General features: G+C 31.2%; 1 protein-coding gene across 3 annotated transcripts in view; it reads left to right on the top strand.

Moving 5' to 3' along the window:
* The window catches only part of Dl (dorsal), a 74,378-nt gene that overhangs the window by 18,754 nt on the left and 31,069 nt on the right, over positions 1-24,555 (top strand). For all 3 annotated transcript variants that reach the window (XM_076394836.1, XM_076394835.1, XM_076394834.1), the window contains 2 exons: positions 10,923-10,970; positions 18,686-18,837. In XM_076394836.1, the coding sequence (XP_076250951.1) occupies positions 10,923-10,970; positions 18,686-18,837 (200 nt within the window). The remainder of the gene's footprint in view (positions 1-10,922; positions 10,971-18,685; positions 18,838-24,555) is intronic.

Genomic DNA, 24,555 nt, shown 5'->3' with positions numbered 1-24,555 from the left:
CCGAGGACCGGTTTGGAGCCCACGTTAAACTTTAGGGCCCAGTCCAGATAAATCCATAGTTGGTAAAAGGAGACTTTAAAAAATATATGAAAACATAAAAAAAAACCTGTGCTTACTATTTATTTTCAACTGTGCCATACATGAGATAGAGATGTATATATTTGTTTACGAACTTTCTTTAAGAAAGAAAAGAATAATTGTTGTAATTTATTACCTTCGGAATCGTTAAAAATCAGTCGAATAAAATTAGTAGGTCCGAAAATGGTAACTGAAAGTAAACGACTGGAACAGTCGATAGTAAAAAGTACTAAACAATCGATCATTTTCAGTCGTTATTTCCCAACGCTATACATATAATCACATATTCTATTGCATAATAAGAATCTATTATGAATAATACAAAAAAAACAATACTAATAATACATAATAAAATATTTAAATTTATTTTATAAATAGGATTATAAACTATGACTGATCTGTAGAGTAAATATAAGTTAATATAATTCTTACATAATAAGTTAAAGTTATATATAACTCCACAGACAATTATATACAAAATAATCGATTATTTCTATTATACCCAATACAAAAAATTAAAATACATAAGATAGAGATAATACCAAAATTTAAAATATAATAAATAATAAAAGTAACTAAGAATTTGTGTGTTACTGCAATCAATATGATCTGTTGTTGGATTCGATTGGTAATTTATGAAAACTGTTCATCAAGGCCATGGTATGGAATATAAATGGTAAAAAAATTAGATTAATTAGAAAATAATTTGCAATCACATAATAACCAATTCATAGAAGTTAATAATCGAATGTCTAAAGTTAGATCTTTATCAGATTGGTAGATATTTATCAACATGAATGTTGAGTTTGTTGTGTTGAGAACAGTTCTTCAGGAACTCCGCACAGATGTCCACCTAGTGGCATTATATAGTATATTATAGAAACAATATCAACCTTACCGATTGACATTTGAGTTTATTGAATGTTAGTCTTCGTCAACTTGCAACGCGGACTCAAATAGGTCTTGTAGAGCCGTAGTCAGATCATGAAACTAAAAGAATATCTCAATTACATGATTTACAATTAACCGAATATTCATAGAGCTGAAAGAAAGACGATTTTATTATTTCTATCACCATAATCATCATCATCGTCATCAATCCGTAGTCGGACGAGGAGAGTGTCTACACTACAATCTCCCTACACTTCAGTCGCAAATGAGTAGCTTTGGACAATGTCAAGTCTCCAGATCTATTTTTCAGATCACTTTTTATGATCTTTTTCGGAGCAGTTCGCTTCGCATCTTAAAGAAATTAGTTCTAATTTCTAATACAATCTCGATGCAAAACATGTGGAGTTTACCTTAAGCATCGCATTTGAAAGCTTACAGGTGTCAGACTGGCAAAATCTTAGAAAAGCGCCATCTTAGAAAAGCAACAGTTACTGCAGCTTGTTCTGTTCGGCATATTACTTCAGTAGAAGATGCCACTTTATAGTGTAGATGCATTATTATATAATAGGGGATTATCAATACTCTGGCTTTTTCTTCATTAACTTTTATTGGTTCCCGTATGGCTCTGCAATGAAATCTATATCATGAAGAATGTTATACACCTCAACATCTGTACCAGTGAATTTGGCGTTATCACCAGTGAACATCTGATCGGCCAAAGAGTTTATAGCACTGTAGGAATGTTCGTCGGGTCTGTCGATCGGTCGAAAAGTGTGGCTGCCGCTGCGGTTATCTATCAGAACACTCACTACTATTTTTGGAAGGAATTTGCACGGGAACTAAAAACACTGGTGGAATCAAAGTTGTTTATTTCAACTTGCGATTGATACATGTGTTCGATGGGAGGATTGACAGGATATTAGGTTAAGGTGAAGGAAGTACGGTAGCGCTGTGGAAGTGGTACTGTTACAGGGGGACGGTGATAAGAAAAGAGAGCGAGACGCCGCCGCGATGGCCCTCCACACTCCAGAACCGCATGGTACCAATCCACCGGCGTTGCCAACCTTTGTAGTTGTTGATGGTGAACTGGTGGTGGCCTAAAAGGTCGTGGCGGTCGCCACAGCACCATATTGAACGCCTATTTTTTAAAACTTTTGCATAATTAGATCACAAAAATGTTGAAAATAGTGAAGAGATGGCATCTCCTTGGTGAACACCGCTTCAGGTCTCAATGGGTTTAACGTATCCAGCGGGTTAGAGCAACTGTAAATTGAAACAAATGAATTTGACAAATTTCTTTGAAAACCTTTGCCTTCAAAATATACAATTTTTTGACTGTCGTGTGTCATTTCAGTTTATTCTTTGTTGCTACCTTTCCGATCCAGTTAAAGCAAACAGTGGGTTCAATGCAAATCGTCCAAACCTACCAATTAGTTGGCGAATGAGTTAGCTTTCTTTAGTATTTACAATAGTCATCTGTTTCTACAAATATAAACATATCGAAATAAGCATCACTAAAAAACACTATAACTCAGTCTTAATAATGTGAATTTTTTGTGGGCCGATTTTCAAAATTCTTTTTTTGTTCGAAAGAGTGCACTTCTGAGGTGATCCCATTTTAACCAAATCAGGATCTGTTGGGAGGAAGGGGGCGAAATCGAGGGAAATGATCAAATTTCCAAAGCACGTACATAGTTTTCACATATTGTTTATCTAAAATAATAAGATATTTGGGTATAATGTTATTGCTGAGCTGATGTGACGGAAAATCGGAAGTCGTTCAATACAAAAGCCATTCAGTTTGCTTTTTAAACACTAACTATAGCATTTTTTTTATTATTTAATTAATATATTGTTACTAGTCGTTTCCGTCTAACCTACAATTTGTCTTTATGCTAACTTAAATCTAGATATATAACTAGGAGGACCCATCGGCCCTAACTCAGTCTCTGGTGAAATAATGTTTATACATGTCACTGCTGAATTTTTTAATATATGCACCTCACTACACAACACTACACAACATCAGATGGTTTGATTCTTTTGAGTCTGTGTCCTGTACTGGTGGTATCCAATAGTTGCAATATTTCAATATTCGTGTGAGAATGGAGTCTTTTCTCATCCCTCTTGCAATTCTCTTGATTTCTTGACTGACTGTGGGTATCTGAAGGTCTCGATGTAGGTAATCTGTCCTATAGTATTGGGGTGCAACCACTCTCAGGACTTTATTTTTTAATTTGTATTTTATTTATGTAACTCTTTGCAGAACATCCCCATAATTGAAGTCCGTATGTCCATATAGGTTTCAGTATTTGCTTATATAATAGCAATTTTATTATATACTGATAATTGTGATTTTCTTCCAATTAGCCAGTACATTTCCTATATTTCAATTCCAGTTCTTTTCTTTTCTTCTTTATATGTTCCTTCCAGCGAAGTTTTGCATCGAGATTCATTCCGAGATATTTAGCGTTGTTGCTATATGGAATTATAATATTATTTAATGTTATGGGTGCTTGTACGGTCTGTTCATAGGTGAACTGCACATGTACAGATTTATTTTCATTAATTCTTATTTCCCAAGCTTGTGTCCAATTATTTATATTGTCACTTGCCTGTTATAATTTTCTTCAGGCTTCTTCACTATTGTCTCCGACAGCTATAATCGCAGTATCATCAGCAAATGTAACCATCGTAATATTTTCCTTTTGTGGTATATCACAGGTGTAAAGTAGATAAAGCATTGGTCTCAATACACTTCCTTGTGGTACACCTGCTTTAGCTTCTTTTATTATGGAGTAAGCTTCTTCTTGTTTGACTCTAAACATTCTGGTTGTAATGTATGATTACTATAGCATATAAGACTTTGTATAAATATTGTAGACAACTGCTTCAACGGAGTGTGGATTAAGGCGATTAGCTTCCAAACGGGGTTCGCGAGTTCGATTCCCGGAGTCGACCAATAACTTTTTGTTGCGGACCCCGGGGCCTGAAGCGCTCCTTGATATTAATCATTGTTTTTTTTTCTGTTTACTTAAAAAATAATCACTTATAGATTTTCAATGCAATAAAAATATTTTGAAATAAAATAGGCACATAATAATCATTGTAACAACTACATAAAAATAAAATCCTTATTTAACCTATTTACTACACGTATTTTATATTATACTATATATACACACAATTTAGCTTAATACCTGCCTAAACCTATTTATCTATTTGCAATGTTATTTTAACTACTGCCAGCAGATCACTTTGAGGTGGGTGCCGAGCCCAAACAACACAAAAATAATAATATAATTTTGTGGCATATACAAAAGAAATCCTAATGATTCAAATTACTTCAAAAGATTTTTTCATTTACAGAATCAGTGAAAAATCAGTAGCTGGTCGAAATAATACTTTTAATTTCAAGATTTATCTTGAATAATAATATAAAAACATTTTTTTCGGAATAACGAGAATTTATTATGAAATCCTCAAAATTAATTCACCATCCTTTGTTACATGACCTCGATATGTTCACATTAATTTGGTATAGTATTAGCGATAATCAGCGTTCTGTTTATTTTATTAAATTCTCGAAATAACCAATTCGGGAGATATTATTTTATCTATAAAATAACAACAATGGAATGTGTATCAGTAGCAGACCAGCTGCCGTAGAGGCAAAACTGAATAAAATTGTAAATCATCAAGACAACTAAATCGCTTAGTTATGTTAGCTGAAATGGAAACTCATTCTGATGAGTGTACTTTTTGACTTAGGCGAGAGTTGTCAATTTATTTTTAGGTTATTGCGTATATTGTTTTTGTTGAAGCTCGCCGACAAAAATTATGAGAATGCAGTATTTTCACCCACGCATGTCTGGAAGTATTTCGTGAACGAATGTTTTTTTTTCAATGAATTTTTATTTTCAGTTTCAACTTCTCACATCTATAACAAGTATTCACAATTTCAAGTTAATTGTCAGTTCACTGCATAACTCCAAACATTTCTGCTCCCAAACGAGTGCCTAAAGTTAAAACCAGGATATTACTTACACAATATTAATTACACAAATTTAAAAAAATAGATATTATTTTTGACTTCCAAGTCAGGTGATTTTTTTATTTATTAATATTTCTTGGATAAAACTTAACATACAAATTATGGCGTCAATTTTTTAATGAATCGGCAATCTAGTTAATTAATATTCGCATGATACTTAATTCCACTTATGTGAAAATAAATTTTAACTTCATTTCAACATTATATTAAGACAATATCACAATGAGATAATTACTGAAGCTGATTGAAGAAATGATTGATTGATTTTTAATAGAATGTTAACGCTCAATTTGTTGTCATGGTCGCATGTCATATTCTTATGAATTTAATAAATTCGTATTATAGCATTAGACAATTATTATTGATGCATTTGAATTGAATTAGTTTTATACTGAGTCGTTAGGATGACTCTAGTTCATAAATATTGTTCATAATATTGTCATATGATATTGTTACAATTTGGTATATGTCAAAACGGTCCTCTTTTTACTAATATATTTTAGCTTTTATTGAGACTCAAATTAATGTAAAATATTTAATATATTTTAAATAATATAACAATTATTATCGTTTTTAAACGTAACAGCCTCAAAAAATTCTAAATATTATTGTGTTTTTGAATTTATCTGAATATTCCTTCATACCACGGAAATTTCATGCTCTCTCATAAATTCGATCATAAGGATTTCTTTGACACTCAGTACTGCTTTTTGTTTCTTGTATCTCATTATAGTATATATGTAATTTTTTTTGTATATATTTTAAGTCGCCATTTTAGCAACTAGGATTTATCTCGACTGGGCCTACTGTTTAACGTAGGCTCCGAACCGTAGTCCTCAGCATTAAGCCTACCGACTTGTGAATGACCAACTTCAGAGATCATCCCAGAAGACAAATCGGATCCGATCTTACCCAGCCTGATTACTGGCGTGATTGGGATCATTTTGCGGACAGTCACAAACGTTAAAGAACTTCAGACATAAATTTACGACCATGCCGGGGCAAGATTCGAACCGACGACGATCGCAACAGCAGGAGAATCGTCCTATCGCCTTTAGCACTGTGCTAACCGAGCCGGCATTTATATGTAAAGTAATACAGCCCAGACTGGTCATCTGTTTTTTTTACTACTTAAACGAGTGAGACGGATTGGTCTATTTTTACCCTCAGTATAGCTTTATATCGGCGTTCAACAAGTCGCCTGTTTTTCTTTGAATTAATCGGTTTTTAAACAAAATAATAGATTTTTTGTTTAGTACCCTTTCACATATTATAACTTATATAGTTATCTATATTATTACTATAATGTGGACAGAATTTTTTGGATTATTTTTACAACAAAACTGTAAAGCAACTTTAATATACCATGCAATAAGAATTATATATAAAATAACGAAGTAAATAAAAAGTGATAAAAATCTAAAAATGTATACATTTAGATCATCGATTATTTACATTTACATATTTTCATCCAGGCGGTTTTTATATAAATTACTGTTATAAATTTCGCGAGTAATACGAATACTTAATCACCCACATTTATCCCACTCGAAACGGGAAAAATAGCCAGACTATCCTGGCAAGATACGTCCATCAATTCATCACTAAAAATAGACATCCACTAAATATCAGCAGAATTCCAGTTAACAAAAGATCAGGAGATTTTGCAAACAATTTTTAATATGAAATATTTTTCAGAATACCAGTGAGTACTGTTACACGTTTAACAGTGTTTAGATAAAAATCATTGTTTACATTTTTAATAATATTAATAAGATAAGAGGCACAAAGCACGATAATGATAAAATTAGATTTGTTGTGGCGCAACGATTAAATAGTTCATTAGATATTAATACCTTATTCTTCAATAACAAATTCAGTCCATAATGTTCAGTTTGATAAAATTTGATATAAAATTAATCAAATATAAGTTTGAGTATTATTTTACAACTTGCGATATTGCCAATTTGATATATTTTTCTATGAATATTACGTAGGATGTATGCGATGAACTATTTCCGTAGATCAATGAAATTAATTATACAATTTCATTTTTTTTTTGTTAATAATCTATATTTGAGAAAACCACTATAATTCTCTATTAAAATTAAAACTAAATATATAAGATCAAAGGAACAAGTTTCGGGGTATGGATTAATTATCCCTATCGTTCTTATCCTACTATCGTATACTATCAGCCCAGATATACACGAGACAAAATAACACGAATAGCTGAAATATAGACAATGTTTATTTATTAATTAGATGCTGAATAGGTTCATAAAGCGTTCGATGGGGAACGTTATCCCATTCTTGTATTAAAACAACCGCCATTTGTGCCGCAGATGGAATCTCTCCCTCTCCTCTCCCCCTCCCTCTCCCTCTCCCTTGTAACAGTACCACTTCCATAGCGTTTCCGTACTTCCTTAAGCTAACCTAATATCCCCTTAACGGTTCAATTATGTTGAGGTCTAGTGGTTATGCTATTCAGAGAATGATGTTCTTTAAACGAGGACTGAACCTTTTTGGCTCTATATAAGAGCTCATTATCATCTTGGAATATGATAGTGTTTAGCAGCAATATGCTACTCCGAGTAGGACTTTATCACTGACGATGTCGATATATTTATTAGCTGTAAGCAGGCAGTCCGGATCATAAGCTTAAAGTTCACTCTTGTTGTCACTTTTGCCGCAGTAGTTTTGGTACAACCTTTTTAATATCAATCGATCACTGTCAATTAACTTTCGGTTTCGCCCACTATTTCTCTTTACCGATAATGTTTTACATTTTTTTGACTTGGCATGTAACGGCAAGTATTGCTAATATAGAAGATGTACTACATGGTATTCATATTATGTCCTGTATGTATTTACTATCTCGTAGATCGCGCAAATTACATCAGGACGTCCACGAAAAAGTAGCAATTCAAATATTCTAACTCCTTGCAGTCAACTGGAGCCTAACTGCTTTAACTAGCTGATTTAATCTTATGATAATGAAAATGTTGATGATAACATTTAGACTTCGCGTTCCCACCACCTAACAATGTCGTCTGTCTTCTGTTGTTAAGTAATATGTCTCTAAACAATCTTATAAACCATAAATTAAAATATTGTCATACGATTCAAAAGATACAGTTAGAGAAGTGCTGTACTAAAGCTTGAATCGTTCGAAGTATTCCATGTCATGTATTCCCTGTGGTACTTTAAATATTTCAGACAAAAGTGTTAGTAATCGTGTACATAATAATTCTGTTGTTTACCGTTATTTATATGGACGAATCAAACCAAACCGACCATTGTTGTGAACATGACAGGCCATCCAACTTAGACTCTTGAGGAAAAGTTGGAAAGACCACCACAGAGTCACTGTTAATGATCTATGAAACCATCTTTTGAATATTTAAATTAACACATGTTTAATAATAATAATATTCCGTATATGATCTAAGATACCGGGTAGATTTTCTTATTATTAAACATTATTTAAGGTCCTTATCACCACAGAAGTCCCTCCAGTCATATAAAAAATTCATATATGTATATAAGGAAAATGTTATTAAACTAAAAAAGTAAATTTAATTTGTTTTTAAATATATTTTTAAAGTCTCCTTTTACCAACTAGTGGTTTATCTGGACCGGACCTACACTTTAATGTGGGCTCCGAACCACGGTCCTCGGTATTAAGCCTACCGACTGGCGCATGACCAACTTAGAAATCATCCCAGCCGATAGTCTTAACCAGCCTGGTTACTGGCGCGACTGGGATTATTTTCCTTGTTGGATTTTGCACCCTTGCCTAGGACAAAAAATCACAAATTACGACCATGCCCCAGCAAGATTCGAACCCGCAACTATCGAAACAGTAGGTGGACTGTCCTGTCGCCTTTACCAATGTGCCAAACAAGCCGGCAGTAAATTTAATTGTTATTACATATAAAAATATTTAAAAAATTAGTTATTAAATATTTTATGTCAAAAATAAAGTTGTCATAAAGTGCCTTAATGAATTCAAGAACAATGGACTCATTTTAGAGAGGAGTTAGAACCAACAAAGCAGAAACCCGGGAAAAAAGGGGTATCTAGGTAAAAAAACAGTAACATAATATTGTCAAATTTGTCTTCAATGCTATTTAGAAGATTTGCAAAAACAGTTTGATTATTAGTAATAGCTGAAAAATAATAAAAGAAGAATAATGCAAGTAAAGACTATAATGATCTGTTAGGCCGAATTGCAAAATATTAGAATAATGTAGGAAAGTCAACAACTAGTCCAATAATTGTGAGGCAAGAAACATAAAATATTGACGTATATCATCGATATTACTTTAAATAATATTGACAATATAGGAGGTAAATTTAATCATGTATTTTTGCAACACTTAAATAAATGGTTTAATTTGTAAGAAATACATATCCAATGCCAATTGTATTAAATTATTTTTCGTATGAACTATAAATGAAGATTTACACATCAGAACGAAACAAATTAACATAAAAATATCAGTAACAGTTTTATACTATCAGTAACAAGAAGCAATAAAAATACATAATTATCGTGACCAAATTATCAAATCCATAATATCAAAATGTGAAAATATCAAAAAAAAAACTAGGAATTTACTACTAATATATATTATAAATTATAATACACTCTACATCTGTAGTTCACAAGTCGTATATCAAATTACGAAACAACTCCATTTAAATAACACAAACATAAGGAACAGTCATCATTTATTTGCTTTATGTTACTAATAAAACAAATCTTTATAATTGAAAAACTTTAAATATGTTTTAATTACTATACTAAAAATAATCAATTCGTATATCTACTAGGAGCAATAAATTTTGAGTAAGAACTTACCAGAGCGATGCTATTATAAGAGTTATAAAACTGTGATTTATTTAAAGAGCCATATTTTAATTTGAACCGTGTAAATATAGCAGGTAAAGGGAAAATTATTGCGGTTATTCTCCACAAATAGAATGGATGGTATATATTTAATAATGTCTCAAGTTGAATAACACACAAGGTGTTCGTTTTAAATAAGTTGAATTGTTTTCAGTCCAACTCGGTTACTTAACCATGAAACTATTATTAGGGAGCTATTCATACATACCACGGTTTTAAACACTACCTTTTTTCAACTTATTCGCCTTTTAACCGTCTTTCCTTTTTGGCAGAATTCAAAAGTGTCTTCAAGATATAGCCAATTTTACCTCCAAGATTTTTTACCGTTTTAGACCAACTAAAAATAACCAGGCGTTGTATATATTTCATAAGCTTTCTTAACAACTTTGACTAAAGAAGAATTTGTCGTTGTTGTAGGAACAAGCAATCATGTATGCTAATGAAGATTTATTTACTTTTATAAAATTATTTCTAGATTTCTTCCAAAAACTATTTTAAACAAGTCAATGTGTTTACAACTACGTCAATTACAATTACGTGTACAAATTAACTAACCATTCAGCTAATAATTATACCCGTTTATTTATACAATATTATGCTAAATTATAAAATATTATTCAATAAAATTCTTCGATAAAATGAACTGATTGTTTACGTTTTGAAGAATATACATGTCAACACATTGTCCAAAAACCTATTGATCTAATTCATAACCGAAAATAACTGCTTCTGTATTTTTAGCTGCCCACTCTTGGACTGCATGCTCTATGATATGTATATAGCATGAGGGTTTTTTTATGAAAATTTTTTATCTTGAATGATTTTTTAAAATTTAATTGTGATCATTTTTGCATGTTATCTCTACTAACTTTAAGCACTATTAATAGTACATAATATTAATTTAAAACCATTAATCATTTGTTTAATAAAATTCTGATTAATTTTATTCATCATCTTATCAGTCTTATGTTTTCTTTTGTTTAGATAATGCCAATGACGAGTCGTTCGACGACACTCAACTAAGTGATGTCAGTAAGTATTTCTCATTTATTATATTGTCGGATTTTTATATTGTTTGTAAATATTACCACCATTGTGTAGAATTTCCTAGAAAAAAACAATAACTGAAATGAATGTTATATAAACCAGGTTGTTAATAAGTTTACTAATAGGAAAAAACAGTTATATTTGTAAAATGACATATATTGTATTATGGTATAAAGTGATTTAATGGTTTTCTGATAGACCTGCCAAATACATGTTATTTTACACCTTCGTGAAAATCGCGCTTTAAGGTTTGGGTATAGCCAGAAATCAGAGTGAACTAAATCCGACAAGTAAGTTTGATTAGATTTGATTTTTGGGCAAGTGCGTTATCTTGATGGTATTTTTTTCTTCTGTAAACTGTTGTTGTTGAACTTGAAGTTCTTCCAAAAACATTTGCGAGCATTCTCTTGATCGCTCAAACTGCTCCACAGTTTTTTGTTTTTATTCAGGATTATTGTGATAAACTGATCAACACACAAAATCCATGTCAACATTTCGAATGTGTTTTTGTTCCATTAATTAATGAAAGCGACACCCATTGAGCACAGAGCTGATGTTTTTTTTTATTATTTATTTTATTATTTCAAACAAATTTTCAAATTTAATTTAAATTATTATCAAATCCTTCTTACGAAAAATTAAATATTAAAATGGCTGGTGTTCCACGAAAAAAGAAACAAAATCAAACAAAAAATTTGATTTTTATGCATACTACTATTTACCCCTATAGTATTATTTAGAAAGAAACAGAAAAAGGGACGGAGGGAAGAAAAAACGTAATAATTTAAAGAAAGTAACAAAAAATAACCATATGTTATTATGTTTTATTACATTAATTAATGACTTCACACTCTACTATGAAACTGAAAAATGTTTGAAGTTGAGAAAATTACTTGAAATCTTAAAATTGTTATTTAAAAAGAAAGTTGTGAATTTGTGAATTATCAATTTGGTTCAAGAACCATTGAACAACCAGTAGTATAAAATATATGCTCAACTATTATTCTAGAATGAGACAGAGCTTTCCATACAATTACTTAACACAAGTTCATTACTCCAGAACAATATATCGAAGTCAAAACAATATTACAATAAATACATTTAGAATAAAAACTCAAAGTATCATAGTAGGCATAATAACTTACTTCTTCTATACCATTACATTAAAACAATCGAGGTATAATATATAGTTTTGATATTAAAATAAATCATTCTGATAAATTTTGGTATTTTTACAAAAATGCTTTCACTGTCACTTCAACCATTGTTGTTGAGAACCATTTAATTATAATCGTGCCTACAAATCATGCTTCACTGATTCCACTGTTCAATATCCGCAATATAGCCAATAATTTATTCCCCAGACTATTTTTTGTCTATTTTATAAATATACATTATTATGAAATATAGACAAAATGAGATATATTTAAGTTTATAATTTGAAAAACAAATTTGATGTCATATGAAACCATTGTAAATTATTCATTGTTATTTATTTATGTGTCCATTAGAGTCATTAATATTAAATACCCTAGCAACTATATTTGTTTTTATTCCTTTTTTCAAATTGCCCATTGAATAATATTCTACACTAATTCCGAAATACAGTGCAGAAGTGATTCCAAGTTTTAACTTTTTTATTTTAGTGTGTGTACCATATTATTATTACGATTTAAATAAATAAAATAATGAAATAATGAAGAAAATAACGAGAAATTGCGACAAATATGGAGTAGTGGACATTAATTAATTCAATATACAAAAATAGCCCAGGTTGTATATGCTATGACTATAGTTTTGAATGCAAGTCATAGTCAAATTTTTGAAAAAGAAGTTATTAAGGAAAGTACAGAAACTGTACTAGTAGATGAGAAGGAGTGAGATGATAGGTTCAGAGCTCAACCAGAGCTCTTGTCTAATCAATAATACTGATTATGCTGATGACTGATGTATGTTAGTTTGAAGATATTTTAACTCATATATTTTTACGTGTTTTCATTATATTTCTTTTTAATTAATAATCATCTCATATAATATTATCATCAATATTATTTCATAATTTCAATTTAAATTTTCAATTTAGAATTATTCGATGGTCTTATTATTTTATTTCATAGAACAGGAAAATAAGTGGAGACGTACAATTATATCAATTATCAACATCCGTTCATAATATCAGTTAATAAATCAGATTATGCTGCGCATATATATACGCATAATTACTTTAACTAAAATGTATTGTATTTATCTATATTTTATGTATTTTTATATGCAATTTTGCAAATTATTATTGATATAAAGGAAATGTTTTATTTCAATTCTAGGTCTTGTTATGAAAAGTAGTATAGAATATTATTATTTCCTTCAATGCTCAAGTCTCAAGTGGTAAGATATAGTCTCGTATGAATGAGAGAATTGCTAAAGAAACTTCTTCCAGTCTTTCATTCTTCTTTTTCCCTTTTTATAGTAGTGAGGATTTAATCTTGTCTCTCATTTGAAAGAGTTTTTTATTTATGTGCCTCAAACAACATCAAATATGAGGAAAGACATGTGATAGTGATCAATATCTGATTAAAAGAATCAACAGTTTGGACGTGATGAAGGCTACGGAAACTACGGAATTCAGGATGTATAATTTCTGGGTAGACGTACCCTGAAAGTAGATGTCTGTATCAGTGGGTTTCAAAACCGTATAAACTAGCTGACCATTGTCTTTTGTCCAACTAAAACGATGTCTAAGAAGGATGCTGATAAACTGATTGATTTTTTCCATCTCATGATCCCAACTGACAAAGCTATCATTAACATATTTAACGGTACTAGCCACTGCCTTATTTTCAAAATGCTTCTTTGTGGTTATATAGGTGATATGGGAGAACCAATAGAGGCAATGAATTTTTATTCATAGAACTGTTTTTAAAACTGGAAATACGCGGAGGAAAAATACTGCGCGAAGGAAAGGGTTCTTTTATTAAAATATATATATTATATATTTATCTGCATTTTAGTTTATCTATATGCAAACTATTGTACGCAGATAAAGAATTTTTTCTTTTAATACAAGATTTTTCCATGAAGAAATAGTGTATATCATTATTTTCAAAGTATTACCACCACATGCAGCCACTGCACCTATAGAGTGGGGCAAAAGTCCCGCCATCATTGACGCAATTTTCGCTGAGTGGCAATAATGGAACGATTATTTGCAATAAATATTATCACTATTTCTACTCGTTCTTGTGGCATATATTTATTCATAATAAAATTTGGACGTCTACACAACACAATGGTTGAAGCGAAACTGATCTAAACGTCACATAACCAAGACGGCACGCAAGTAAAATGGTAGCGGGACTTTTGCTCCACCTATACATTTTTGATTTCATAACGAGCGCTCTTCTGTCTATGCTCAAGACAGTGGTAAAAAATGGCAAAATAATTTAATCATTCGTTTTGAAAATTTGGAATTTTGATTTTTTTTTAATTTTGGCATTGCGCTTTGTAAAACATCAAAATCAAGACCATATAGAGTAAATGTTGAAAGTTTAGAAAAGAAAAAGAAAAATTCCTGCTAACGGAAGTGACACATAGTAAAACTAAAAGCCTAATTACAATACTTAAACATGAACTAAAATTCCTTTAAATTAATTCACAGTCCCAGCATATAATACATCATAAGATTACACATCGTACTCATTATTAATAATGAAGACTATTAAGAAGAAAATCTAATATGACGACTAAGTGACATTAGCTTCCAAGTCAATCCAATTACCAGATGATACAATACGAAAAGCGGATAAATATAGCTTTTGAAATGAAAAGGCTGTCCGAATCGCCAGTATAATGTTTATGTAAATCGCATGTCTTCGAGGAAATGCGCAAGAGCAGTCCCGATTTTATTTTTGGCTCGCGATTTATAAATATTTCATCTCGTCCATTTTAACGTTGTACGGTGGCCACTAAAATTATAGAATCGGATCGAAAATAACAAAAAAATTAACACTGGTTAGATTAAAGTTCGATTTTATATCGCGGGATCTAGTTTTATCTTTTGTTTTATAAATCTAGATCTAGAAAATAACGTTGTTATAAACGTTTAAAATTACATACAAGAAGAAATAAATTGATTAGATCATATTTCGACATTTGCCTTGCCACATAGCAACATTAGTTTTCAAGATAAACGCTATATTTAACAATTCAACAATATTTATTTTTGTAACTATTTTTAACCCTCTTTTCATTTTCTAGCAGATAGAGGTGGGTACAAAATTGTGTGATGTGTGACTGGACCAGAAAAAATTAAAATTCATTCAATTTGACACTCTAACTGAACTTAACAAAGAAATACAAAATTATATTAGCGTAAAAAAAAGTATCCTAAGGTTTTGACTTTATTCCCGGGAAAGTATTAAAGGAACTTCCAAAGCAAAGCACTAATTAAGATAATCAACCTAATAAATGTGTCATCTGTACTGCTGTACGTACCACAACTGTGGAAGGTAGCTGAAGTAATTATGATTGCTTAGCCAACAAATCCGCCTGAAAATCATTATTGCCGATAATGTCCAAATTATTTGAAAAACTTCTATTGAAAAGGATAAAGCCAATCATTGAGGAAAAGCATCTTATTCCAGATCGTCAATTTAATTTTTACAAACACCATTCTACGAGTGATCACGTTCAGAGAATCTCCTATGTCATAGACATATAAAATAAAATTCGTTGTACAATATTTTTAAATAATGCTCAAACTTTCGATAAATTTGGCATGAGTCATATAATTGACCGATAGTTCAGCGAGTCAAACAAGAAGATGCCTATTTCAACCTGAGGAAAATACAAGCAGGTGTGCCCCAGGGAAGTGTAAGGGGATGGAACCCCCAGAAGACCAGGCACTTATTTAAATTTAATGAAAATATTGTTGCTATATTTGCAGATGACACTGCATTCCTAGCTATTAGAGATAACAACACTGAATCAACCGAAAAGTTACAAACAGTGATTACTGAAATACAATGAAGAATGGCGCCACAAAATACATCAGAGCTTATTGATTTCACCAACAAAAGAATCAAGCCAGTATATATAAATCAACAAGTAGTCCCGTATGAAAATACAGAGTAATATCTTGGCATGACCTTTGATGTTAAACTCATATGGAAGCTATAGTATTATGAAAAAATGTGAATAACCCGAGCTGAAGTCCAAAAAATGTAATGGTTATTGGGTATATATTTAGCCCTGTCGTATATAAAGTAAGTCTTTAGTTTACTAACACGTCTTGAAACCAGTTTAGTGTTCCAGTTCAGTGAATTTATAAGTAATGCTCAGGGAACATTAAAAACAGTGACATAGATGTTAAACCCAAAGTGTAAATCATATGCGAATAAATACTTTTTAATATCAAAATGGTAGCAAATTAAGCTAAAAACATATAGGTTATTAGTGTTAATTTACTGGATTGCTATAAGTAATAATAAAAGAATTATTAGTAGATAATTAAGTATAAGTTAGTATGAATCCCAGTTGTACATTTTACACTAGAATGATGATTAAGTTGATATTGTTTATTATGCAATAAGAACTTTTCTAGGTGTCACTTTAAATACATTTAAAAATAAGGGTTTCTGATTTACTTGTTCCTTGGTATAATATATTTTTTAAATTATTAAAGGAAATTAATTCAATATAAATTATTGTTTATGGTTTCATATGTCAGCAAAGAACTTCAAGAAATATGCTTACAAGAATGGCATTATTGAAATAACCACAAAATGATTGAGGTGTGGTGGTACTCGGGATTATATACATAAACGATTCCCGTATATGCCGGAATTTTAAACACAGAGACGTTTTAACTAACACGATTTATTCTCGCATTTGGTTGTATAATAAAACGTGGTTTGGTCAAAAAATTAAACTATAACGTAAGAAGAATAATTGATCAGCTTACATGTATGTATAGAATAAATGACGAAAGTTTGTTTTCTCATTTGTCTACATATGAAAGTAAAACTGATATAAATTATAGTTAGTAAATAAGTTATAGTTAGTAAGTAAGTTATAGTATAAGTAATATTCCTTCACTATTTTAATAAAAGGAAAAACACTAACGTAACTTTCTATTAGGAGTACAAAATTAATACCAATATTATGTGTTAAATTTGAAAAGTTTATTACAAAAACATTATTATATATTTATTCGGGTCATTATCCACGAACGAACTACTGTTAAGCCAAACCATGTCCCTTTGACCGGTATATATGCTAATCAAACAAACAATGTTAACTTTTTATGCTTTTCTTGACATTGCAACAATTTTTCTTTTAATGCCTGGTTAACACTTAAATTGAATTAGCATGCATGCCACTCATTACTTAGAACATTATGCCGAGTTGGTCTCATACTGTACACAACAAAATATTCGTGCCATGAATATTTGGCTTCCTCATAGAGGCAGCAACGTGGCAAGGATATCCCTAAGAATTTTGCGTTTGGAGTTGGCATAGTAAATGCACTTTTCATTTCCAGTAACTGTGTGCAAGTGATGCAAAAAGCTCATTATTTTCGACCGTTGGAGCAGTTGCTGACATGTGGCAAAACATCTTTCGACATCTTTAAGCGTTAACTCGTATGTTGGCCAATGTCCTTTTACATTCTGAGGTTGTTGCAGTTTTTTGCAATAAAAATCAACAACCACCGGAAATGATACCTTGTTATTGAGCTCCAAACTAATAACGTTTTTATAGCGACGAGGAATTGTAAAAAAATGTTTGCTTGGTGTATCAAAATCAGTAGGTAATCTCCAATATAATTCTTTAATTAAATTAATGATTCATATTTTACAACCTAGGCGTTCGGAACATGGCTAAAATTATCATTATCTCAAAATCTTGAAAATCACCTAATGAAATAAAAGCCTATAGGCTCTATATTACTGCTACCACTAATCTAAGGTATTTGAAAACTCCTGTTGAAAAGAATAAAAGCGATTATAGGGAGAAAAAAACTAAAACCGACAGATCAGTTTGGACTTATTAACAAATATACAACAATTGACCAGGTGCATAAATTAACAGATGTAATTGAAAAAGCCTATGAAGGTAAAAAGCTTTATAGTTACGTAGCACAAACCTTCAATAAGGTAGGGAACGACTGTTGTATTCATAAGCTACAGAAAATGTTACTTAAACAACACTGAACTATTAAAATCTTACCTTACAGCCAGAATGGTTAGAGTCAAACAGGAGGAAGCCTAATCTACAATAAAAAAAACTAAAGCAGTTGTACCATAAGGAAGTGTATCGGGGACAATTCTTTACCTACTCTGCACATATGATATACCACAAATGAAAAATATTACGATGGTTACATTTCCTGATAACACTGCGATTCTTGCTGTCAGAGACAATAGCGAAAAATCTAACCAACTGATTCGCCAAGTTCAGCACCCTTTGATTTCTTCATACTCAAGAAAGCTCTTTCTTAAAAAATGATTTTCATTAAAAGAAGAGATTATTTTACAGGCCTTTCGAGAAACCACTATAGTAATGGAATCCATTAATTGGAATATGTATTGAAGTCGTGCAAAAATTATAACAAAAGGTCATTTATATGTTGTTCCTAGTACATAGTTTAGTTTTTAGAAAGCATAATGAATATGATTCTATGTAATAAAATTTGTTTATTGCAGTTGGTGTCCTCGAAAACGATCCGGACTTCGCAAGTCCAGTTGTACCAGAGCGCTCTTTCCCGTTGTCCATGTTGAACGGAGGTGGTCAGATACCGGCGCCCCCTAAGCCGTCCAATCCCGGGGCCAACAGACGACGCAAAGGCTATGTTAGGGTGAGAATAATTTTATATTTATTTATACTTTAAATGATCAATCAATGTGAACATACTATCCAAATTAATATATAGTCCGTTCAATGAAACAGTGAACTCACGATATCTGAATTCATGACGTCAAAACGTCGCAATGTTACCGCATCAACTCTGAGTCTTAGTTCATTTTGGTTTTTACATACATAAGTTTTTTAAAATAAATAAAATAATTATATATTATCAAATTAAATTAATAATTAATTAAATATTAAATTACATTAATTACTGTATATACTGTTAGTAAATAGTACTTTTATAAAATATAATTTATTTTAACATTGCAGTACATCTAATGCATATATTATCAAAGGATTTAAAACTACAATTAATTATACAGTTATAATAGTTTGTAGGTTAGGGTTGTGTTTTATTATATTTACAGTGATTTTCTTCCATACCACCTATGAGTTAGAGTTCCAGGCTAATTTTTTATGTAGTGGTCTCCCTGGAGGCCTAATCCACCTAATTAACAATATATATCCAAGTAATATATTTTACTTTCATTAGAGAGCACAATTGTAAAGTCATTTTTATATCACTGTATTTCTCCTGAGTTTTGTTCTGTTACTACCTGTATATATATTTCTTGATAAAACTATATTTAATCACTGCATTCTCCTTAATTCATTTGTAATATCTGCAAATCAGTTCGTATTATTTCTCTCCTCACAAATTTTAATCAAATGCACATTTATATTCTGAACATATCTTTACATATCTGTGCTCATAAAAATTTTCACAATTTCAACATTTGTTCACAATTCCATCATTTATCAATTTTTTCTTCAATGTGCCTGATCGAATACATCCTAATCGAAGTCAAATTAGTAGTAACATAACGAAGGTTACGACTAATAGGACGAAGTTTTGTTGTTTTAAAACTATTTTTATTATCATCTTGCCATGAGTGGTTGGTATTATTAGCCCCCTTCTAAAATATACATGTCCCATCTAAAACTACACATATTCAAATAATAAGTCTGCCTTGATTTTATTATATGCTTTTAAAATTTGTATACGCTTAAAAACATTGTCTGGAATTTCTACTCGACGTCTTCATATCTTTACACCATTTAAATCCTATATTACATAACAGTCTATGAAAATAGGCTCTACATCCTTGAAAGATCTACGTATATGTAAGCTTTCTATGGATACTTTTCAATATATCTTTTTATACTTAAATTTTTTATTATATATACAGATCAATAGTTTCCTCTGAAATAATTGTATTAAGTTATGTTTATGTTGAAAAAACTACTTACTGTTTTTATATATTTCATATATTTGACCTCTGGTTTTGCTAGGGTCAAGCTGATCTTGATTCGTTACCCCCTTCATATAAGCCCCTATTGGGTGAATCCAAGATTTTTATTTCATTTTTTGAGATATGTCAGGGACCATACTAATATTTTGTGCAGCTGCAACACGCTGAAAAATACATTCAATAAAAATCGCTGTAACTTAATATTTAACAGTAAAAATATTGACCTCTCCTTCAAATTTTACTGGCAAGATTTTACTCCATTATCTCGTTCCTCGTTATATACTCTAATGAATGTATCCCCGCTTTCTCGATTCAATATAACATGGCTTCAGCTATTGGTTAAATTAAATCAGCAATTCATCTTTCAAAAGACATCCTGGTTTTCCCATTTTTGGGAAAATGGTTGGGTTAATCATTTGAAAATGCGCTGAATCAAGTCAAGTACTTCGGTATTTTCATCATTGATATCTGCTTATATCACTAGTTATAAATTACATTTACTTTGAACCCTTCTCCGTCTTCTTAATATGTAATACTGATACAAATACCAATAATTGAATATTATGTTGTTTACAAGACAATATGATGTCTTACATCAGGCAATTTTAGATTACTTAATTGTTGGCTTCTTCTTTTGTTGTGTAATACACATCTAATATTACATATATATATATATATATATATATATATATATATATATATATATATATATTAAAGTATTTTCGACGATTTCTCCGTCTATCGTTTTTCGATATCGGCGATTTTCAACTAACGGACCTGTGTTAAGCTGCCCTTCCTTCCAACTAAATTAACTGACCTAATTTAGTTGGAAATAAATCAGGATATGTTGGGGGGAAGGGGATAAATCGAGGGAAACGTTCAATTTCAAAGGCAGGTATAAAGTTTCACATATTTTTTATCTAAAATAATCAGATATTTGTGTATAATGTTATTACTGAGCTGAAGTGACGGAAAATCGGGAAAGAAAATTTAAGCTTAAACTTGTTAATTATGGATTAAATTATTATAATAGTAAATGAAAAATATCGGTAATTAACAACTAACGATAAACAGGTAATATTTATATCGGAATATTTAACAATACCGAAACATATAATACAAAGATGTTTTATTGAGATGACGCTTTTCATTGTTGGTGAGCCGTTGTGGAGACGTTGAAAATGAACTCATTAATTTTAATGAGACTAATTGGATATAAAATAATGTATGTGCAGGTACTGCGTATATAAGAATGGCCATAAAATTATAAACAGCGTTTATGTTTTCTCGATTTTCATCATTAAATACATTCAATTAAATGGTTTGCCTTGAGACGGACGCTTTTGGTCAAATAACAATCAATGATATCCGAGAGAAAAAGTAGCTTATAATACTCCATAATCAAGTCTGTGTGTGAATGTATGTTATATCGCGTGATTTTAATAGGCCTGATTATGAAAACAGTCTATTCGAACATGAGAATGGGGGTGTTTATGTTATGACGAAATGGAGATGATGAGTGAGACGTCTAGACATAGGCGGTTTGGTTTATGTTCGAATACATTTAAATCATTTATCGGTCAGCCTTATGATCTTCCCGGAATTCTACCGACTGCCCGAGTTTTAATATGTGAAAGAGTTTTGACAACAACAACTATTAATTTACTTGAAAATATTATTTTATTTAAGGGAAAGAAAATTGATTGAACGGCGATGCAAAGCAATACTGAGGGTAAAAAAGGACCAAGCACTCACACTCGTTCACCATTCAGGTAGTAAAAAAATCATATAACTGCATAGTGTGGTCCGTATTACATAACTTCTCCCTCCTAAAGAGGCGAACACACGGGGGTGCGATGTCATTATTCCGTCTTGATATTTTATAGTTATGTTTGAGTATCGCCTGTACCTTCGTCCGCCAGTTTGCCTTTGAAAATCAAAATGGAAATGTTTTTATCGAAATTTCCATGGTATCCTTCTGTGGAATGTCTACGGCTAAGAAACTGAGCTGCTGCAATCTGTATTTGGTGGCCATTCACCATGAATTGCAAGCTTCTGTTCAAATGCCAGTAAACTATGTTAATTAACAGAAACTTCAATCCACCCTTGATGGCCATACACCTTAAACTGTGATGCATGTGCCGGGAATCCATAGACTGAGGGTATTTTTAAAAGCTTGACTGTTTCTTACCTAGAATAGTTTGTGGCTAGATTGGGCTTCAATTCACCTTTTATGACCTTACAGCTTCAGCTGCGATATTTTTGCCCGAACTCTTATTGCTCTACTTAACCACTATTGCTGCTTTTGTGCCATTCTGGATTTTAACAATAATACACTATTTCTAACACTATTTCTGTACAGTTGAATTTTACCATTTTTGGAAGGGGTGGTCCATCGATTGCTTTGTCACTATCACAAACTATGTCAATTTAATTATTAAATAAGGCTTAAGAATTTGGCCTATCAATTAATTGATTAGCTTTGTTAATAGAAATAGTCTGTTGATAGATAGACTTGTCAAAAAAACATAGCAAAATAATTTACCATGGTCTGGAACTGTATCTGGATATCTAATGGTTACCTCTTAGCACTAATTCCCTTAACTAGAGAGGACAACATAATTATTAACAGCACAATACTCTATAGTTATTAAAACTCCGAAAACAAAAAAAACACAATTAAGTATATCCCTATAAACAATATTATAGTCTTGTCTTGTTTGTCCTAAATGTTATTTATTATATTAAAGGAGTTAAGCGGCTATGTGCCTAAAAGTGTAATTGAAAGCGAAAATAAAGAAGAAAATATTAACAAATAACACCAAGACCTTCATTTTATAATTATTCACAGTGCATTTCTTTCATTTTTCAACTTATATAACGGATGATTTATTAATATATATGCATTTCAGTTTGTTTACTGAACAAATCCTTAAAATTCGAATACCTCCCTGTGGTTAATGTCCAGAACATCATTCTACATAACCTATAAATTTGTAATATTATTGGTTCAGGTTTATTTTTCTACCAGATTCTTTCAAGGCACATGAAAATAATTTTATAAAAAATAATTTCAAAAAAATCTGAAAATCACCGAAATCATTAAAAAACCAATACATTACGGACAGCTACTGTGAAAACAAATAAGTTTTAAACGGATCCCATCAAAATCCTAACGTGTTACAGATAGATAGATGTTTTTTAAATAAAGCGTCAAGTTAAATGTATATTACCAAAACTCACAAGAAATATACACAACGATGTTCCCACTGAGCTGATGTTTGATGTGGGAATAAATATTATTCCATTTAAACTTACTATCTTATATAATTATGGACAAATAATAATTATCATTTAAATATTATTCTTAACTATAACAACTTTAGTTACTCGTTAACTTAAGTTGATAATACCAGAGTTCCATAAATATATTTTTCTCTGATACTCTTCACGATTGTCATGACTTTTGATACTTTCATTTAATAGAACGACATTCTCATAACGTATTTGCAGATCTAGTAGGTTTTTCTCAAAAAAAGTTCGCAGAAATAAAAAAGGAAAGGAAATGTGTCAATCCAAGTAGTATATTCCGGAAGGTCTGCAAAAATAGCTCTTCACAAGATTTTCGAAGATGCGAAAAGAACTAAGTTCAAGGGAACTAATAAACAGGATATTTAAACTATTCGTACTTTCATTTACTGCGTTATCAATAATTTTTGAGCTTCTTATAAGCAGATACGTCTTAAAAATGGGAACTCTTCCACGCGAATAACCAAGCTGGGTAAGACCGACCTTCTGTCTTTCGTTTTGTCTTCAGGGATCATCTCCAAGTTGGTCATTCGTCAGTCAGTAGGCTTAGCGCCGAAAACCGTGGAGCCCACGTTAAACTGTAGGTCCAGTCCAAATAAACCCTCATTGATAAAAAAGAAAATATAACCAAAAATAATATTCAAATTTCAAAGTACCCAAGACACTCCCCTGATGTGAATAGTATGGAATAGATTATAGATATTATAGATTGCTGATGATGGAGGATGTAACATACCCATTACTGAAATATTTTTTTACCTCACTGTTCTATAATTTTGTCGCATCGTTCGAGCTGCAATCTGTTGTTTATTTGCAGGTTCCACGTAAAGAACCTGTAAGTAAACAATACATTTGTAATATTTACATTACTACCATGATTATGCGCCATTAATCATGGAACCCAGAACGCTGAGTTATTGAACATAAAGATTTGAACAAATCAGAATGACTGAATGGAGAAACTCCAGCTTAACATTAGTTTAGGTCTGAAGAAAACCGACTTGGTTGGCTATGTCGTCTTGACAGGACCGTTATACTAGTGTTGCGATAGTCACGGGTTCGAATTATGCTGGAGCATCGTTGTAAATGTATATCTGTGATTG

Source organism: Rhynchophorus ferrugineus, unplaced genomic scaffold (assembly GCF_030347505.1).
Source record: "Rhynchophorus ferrugineus isolate W39M unplaced genomic scaffold, kcgeb_rfMv2 rfM2, whole genome shotgun sequence".
Lineage (NCBI taxonomy): Eukaryota > Metazoa > Arthropoda > Insecta > Coleoptera > Curculionidae > Rhynchophorus > Rhynchophorus ferrugineus.
This window is presented reverse-complemented; position numbering and strand designations above follow the sequence as displayed.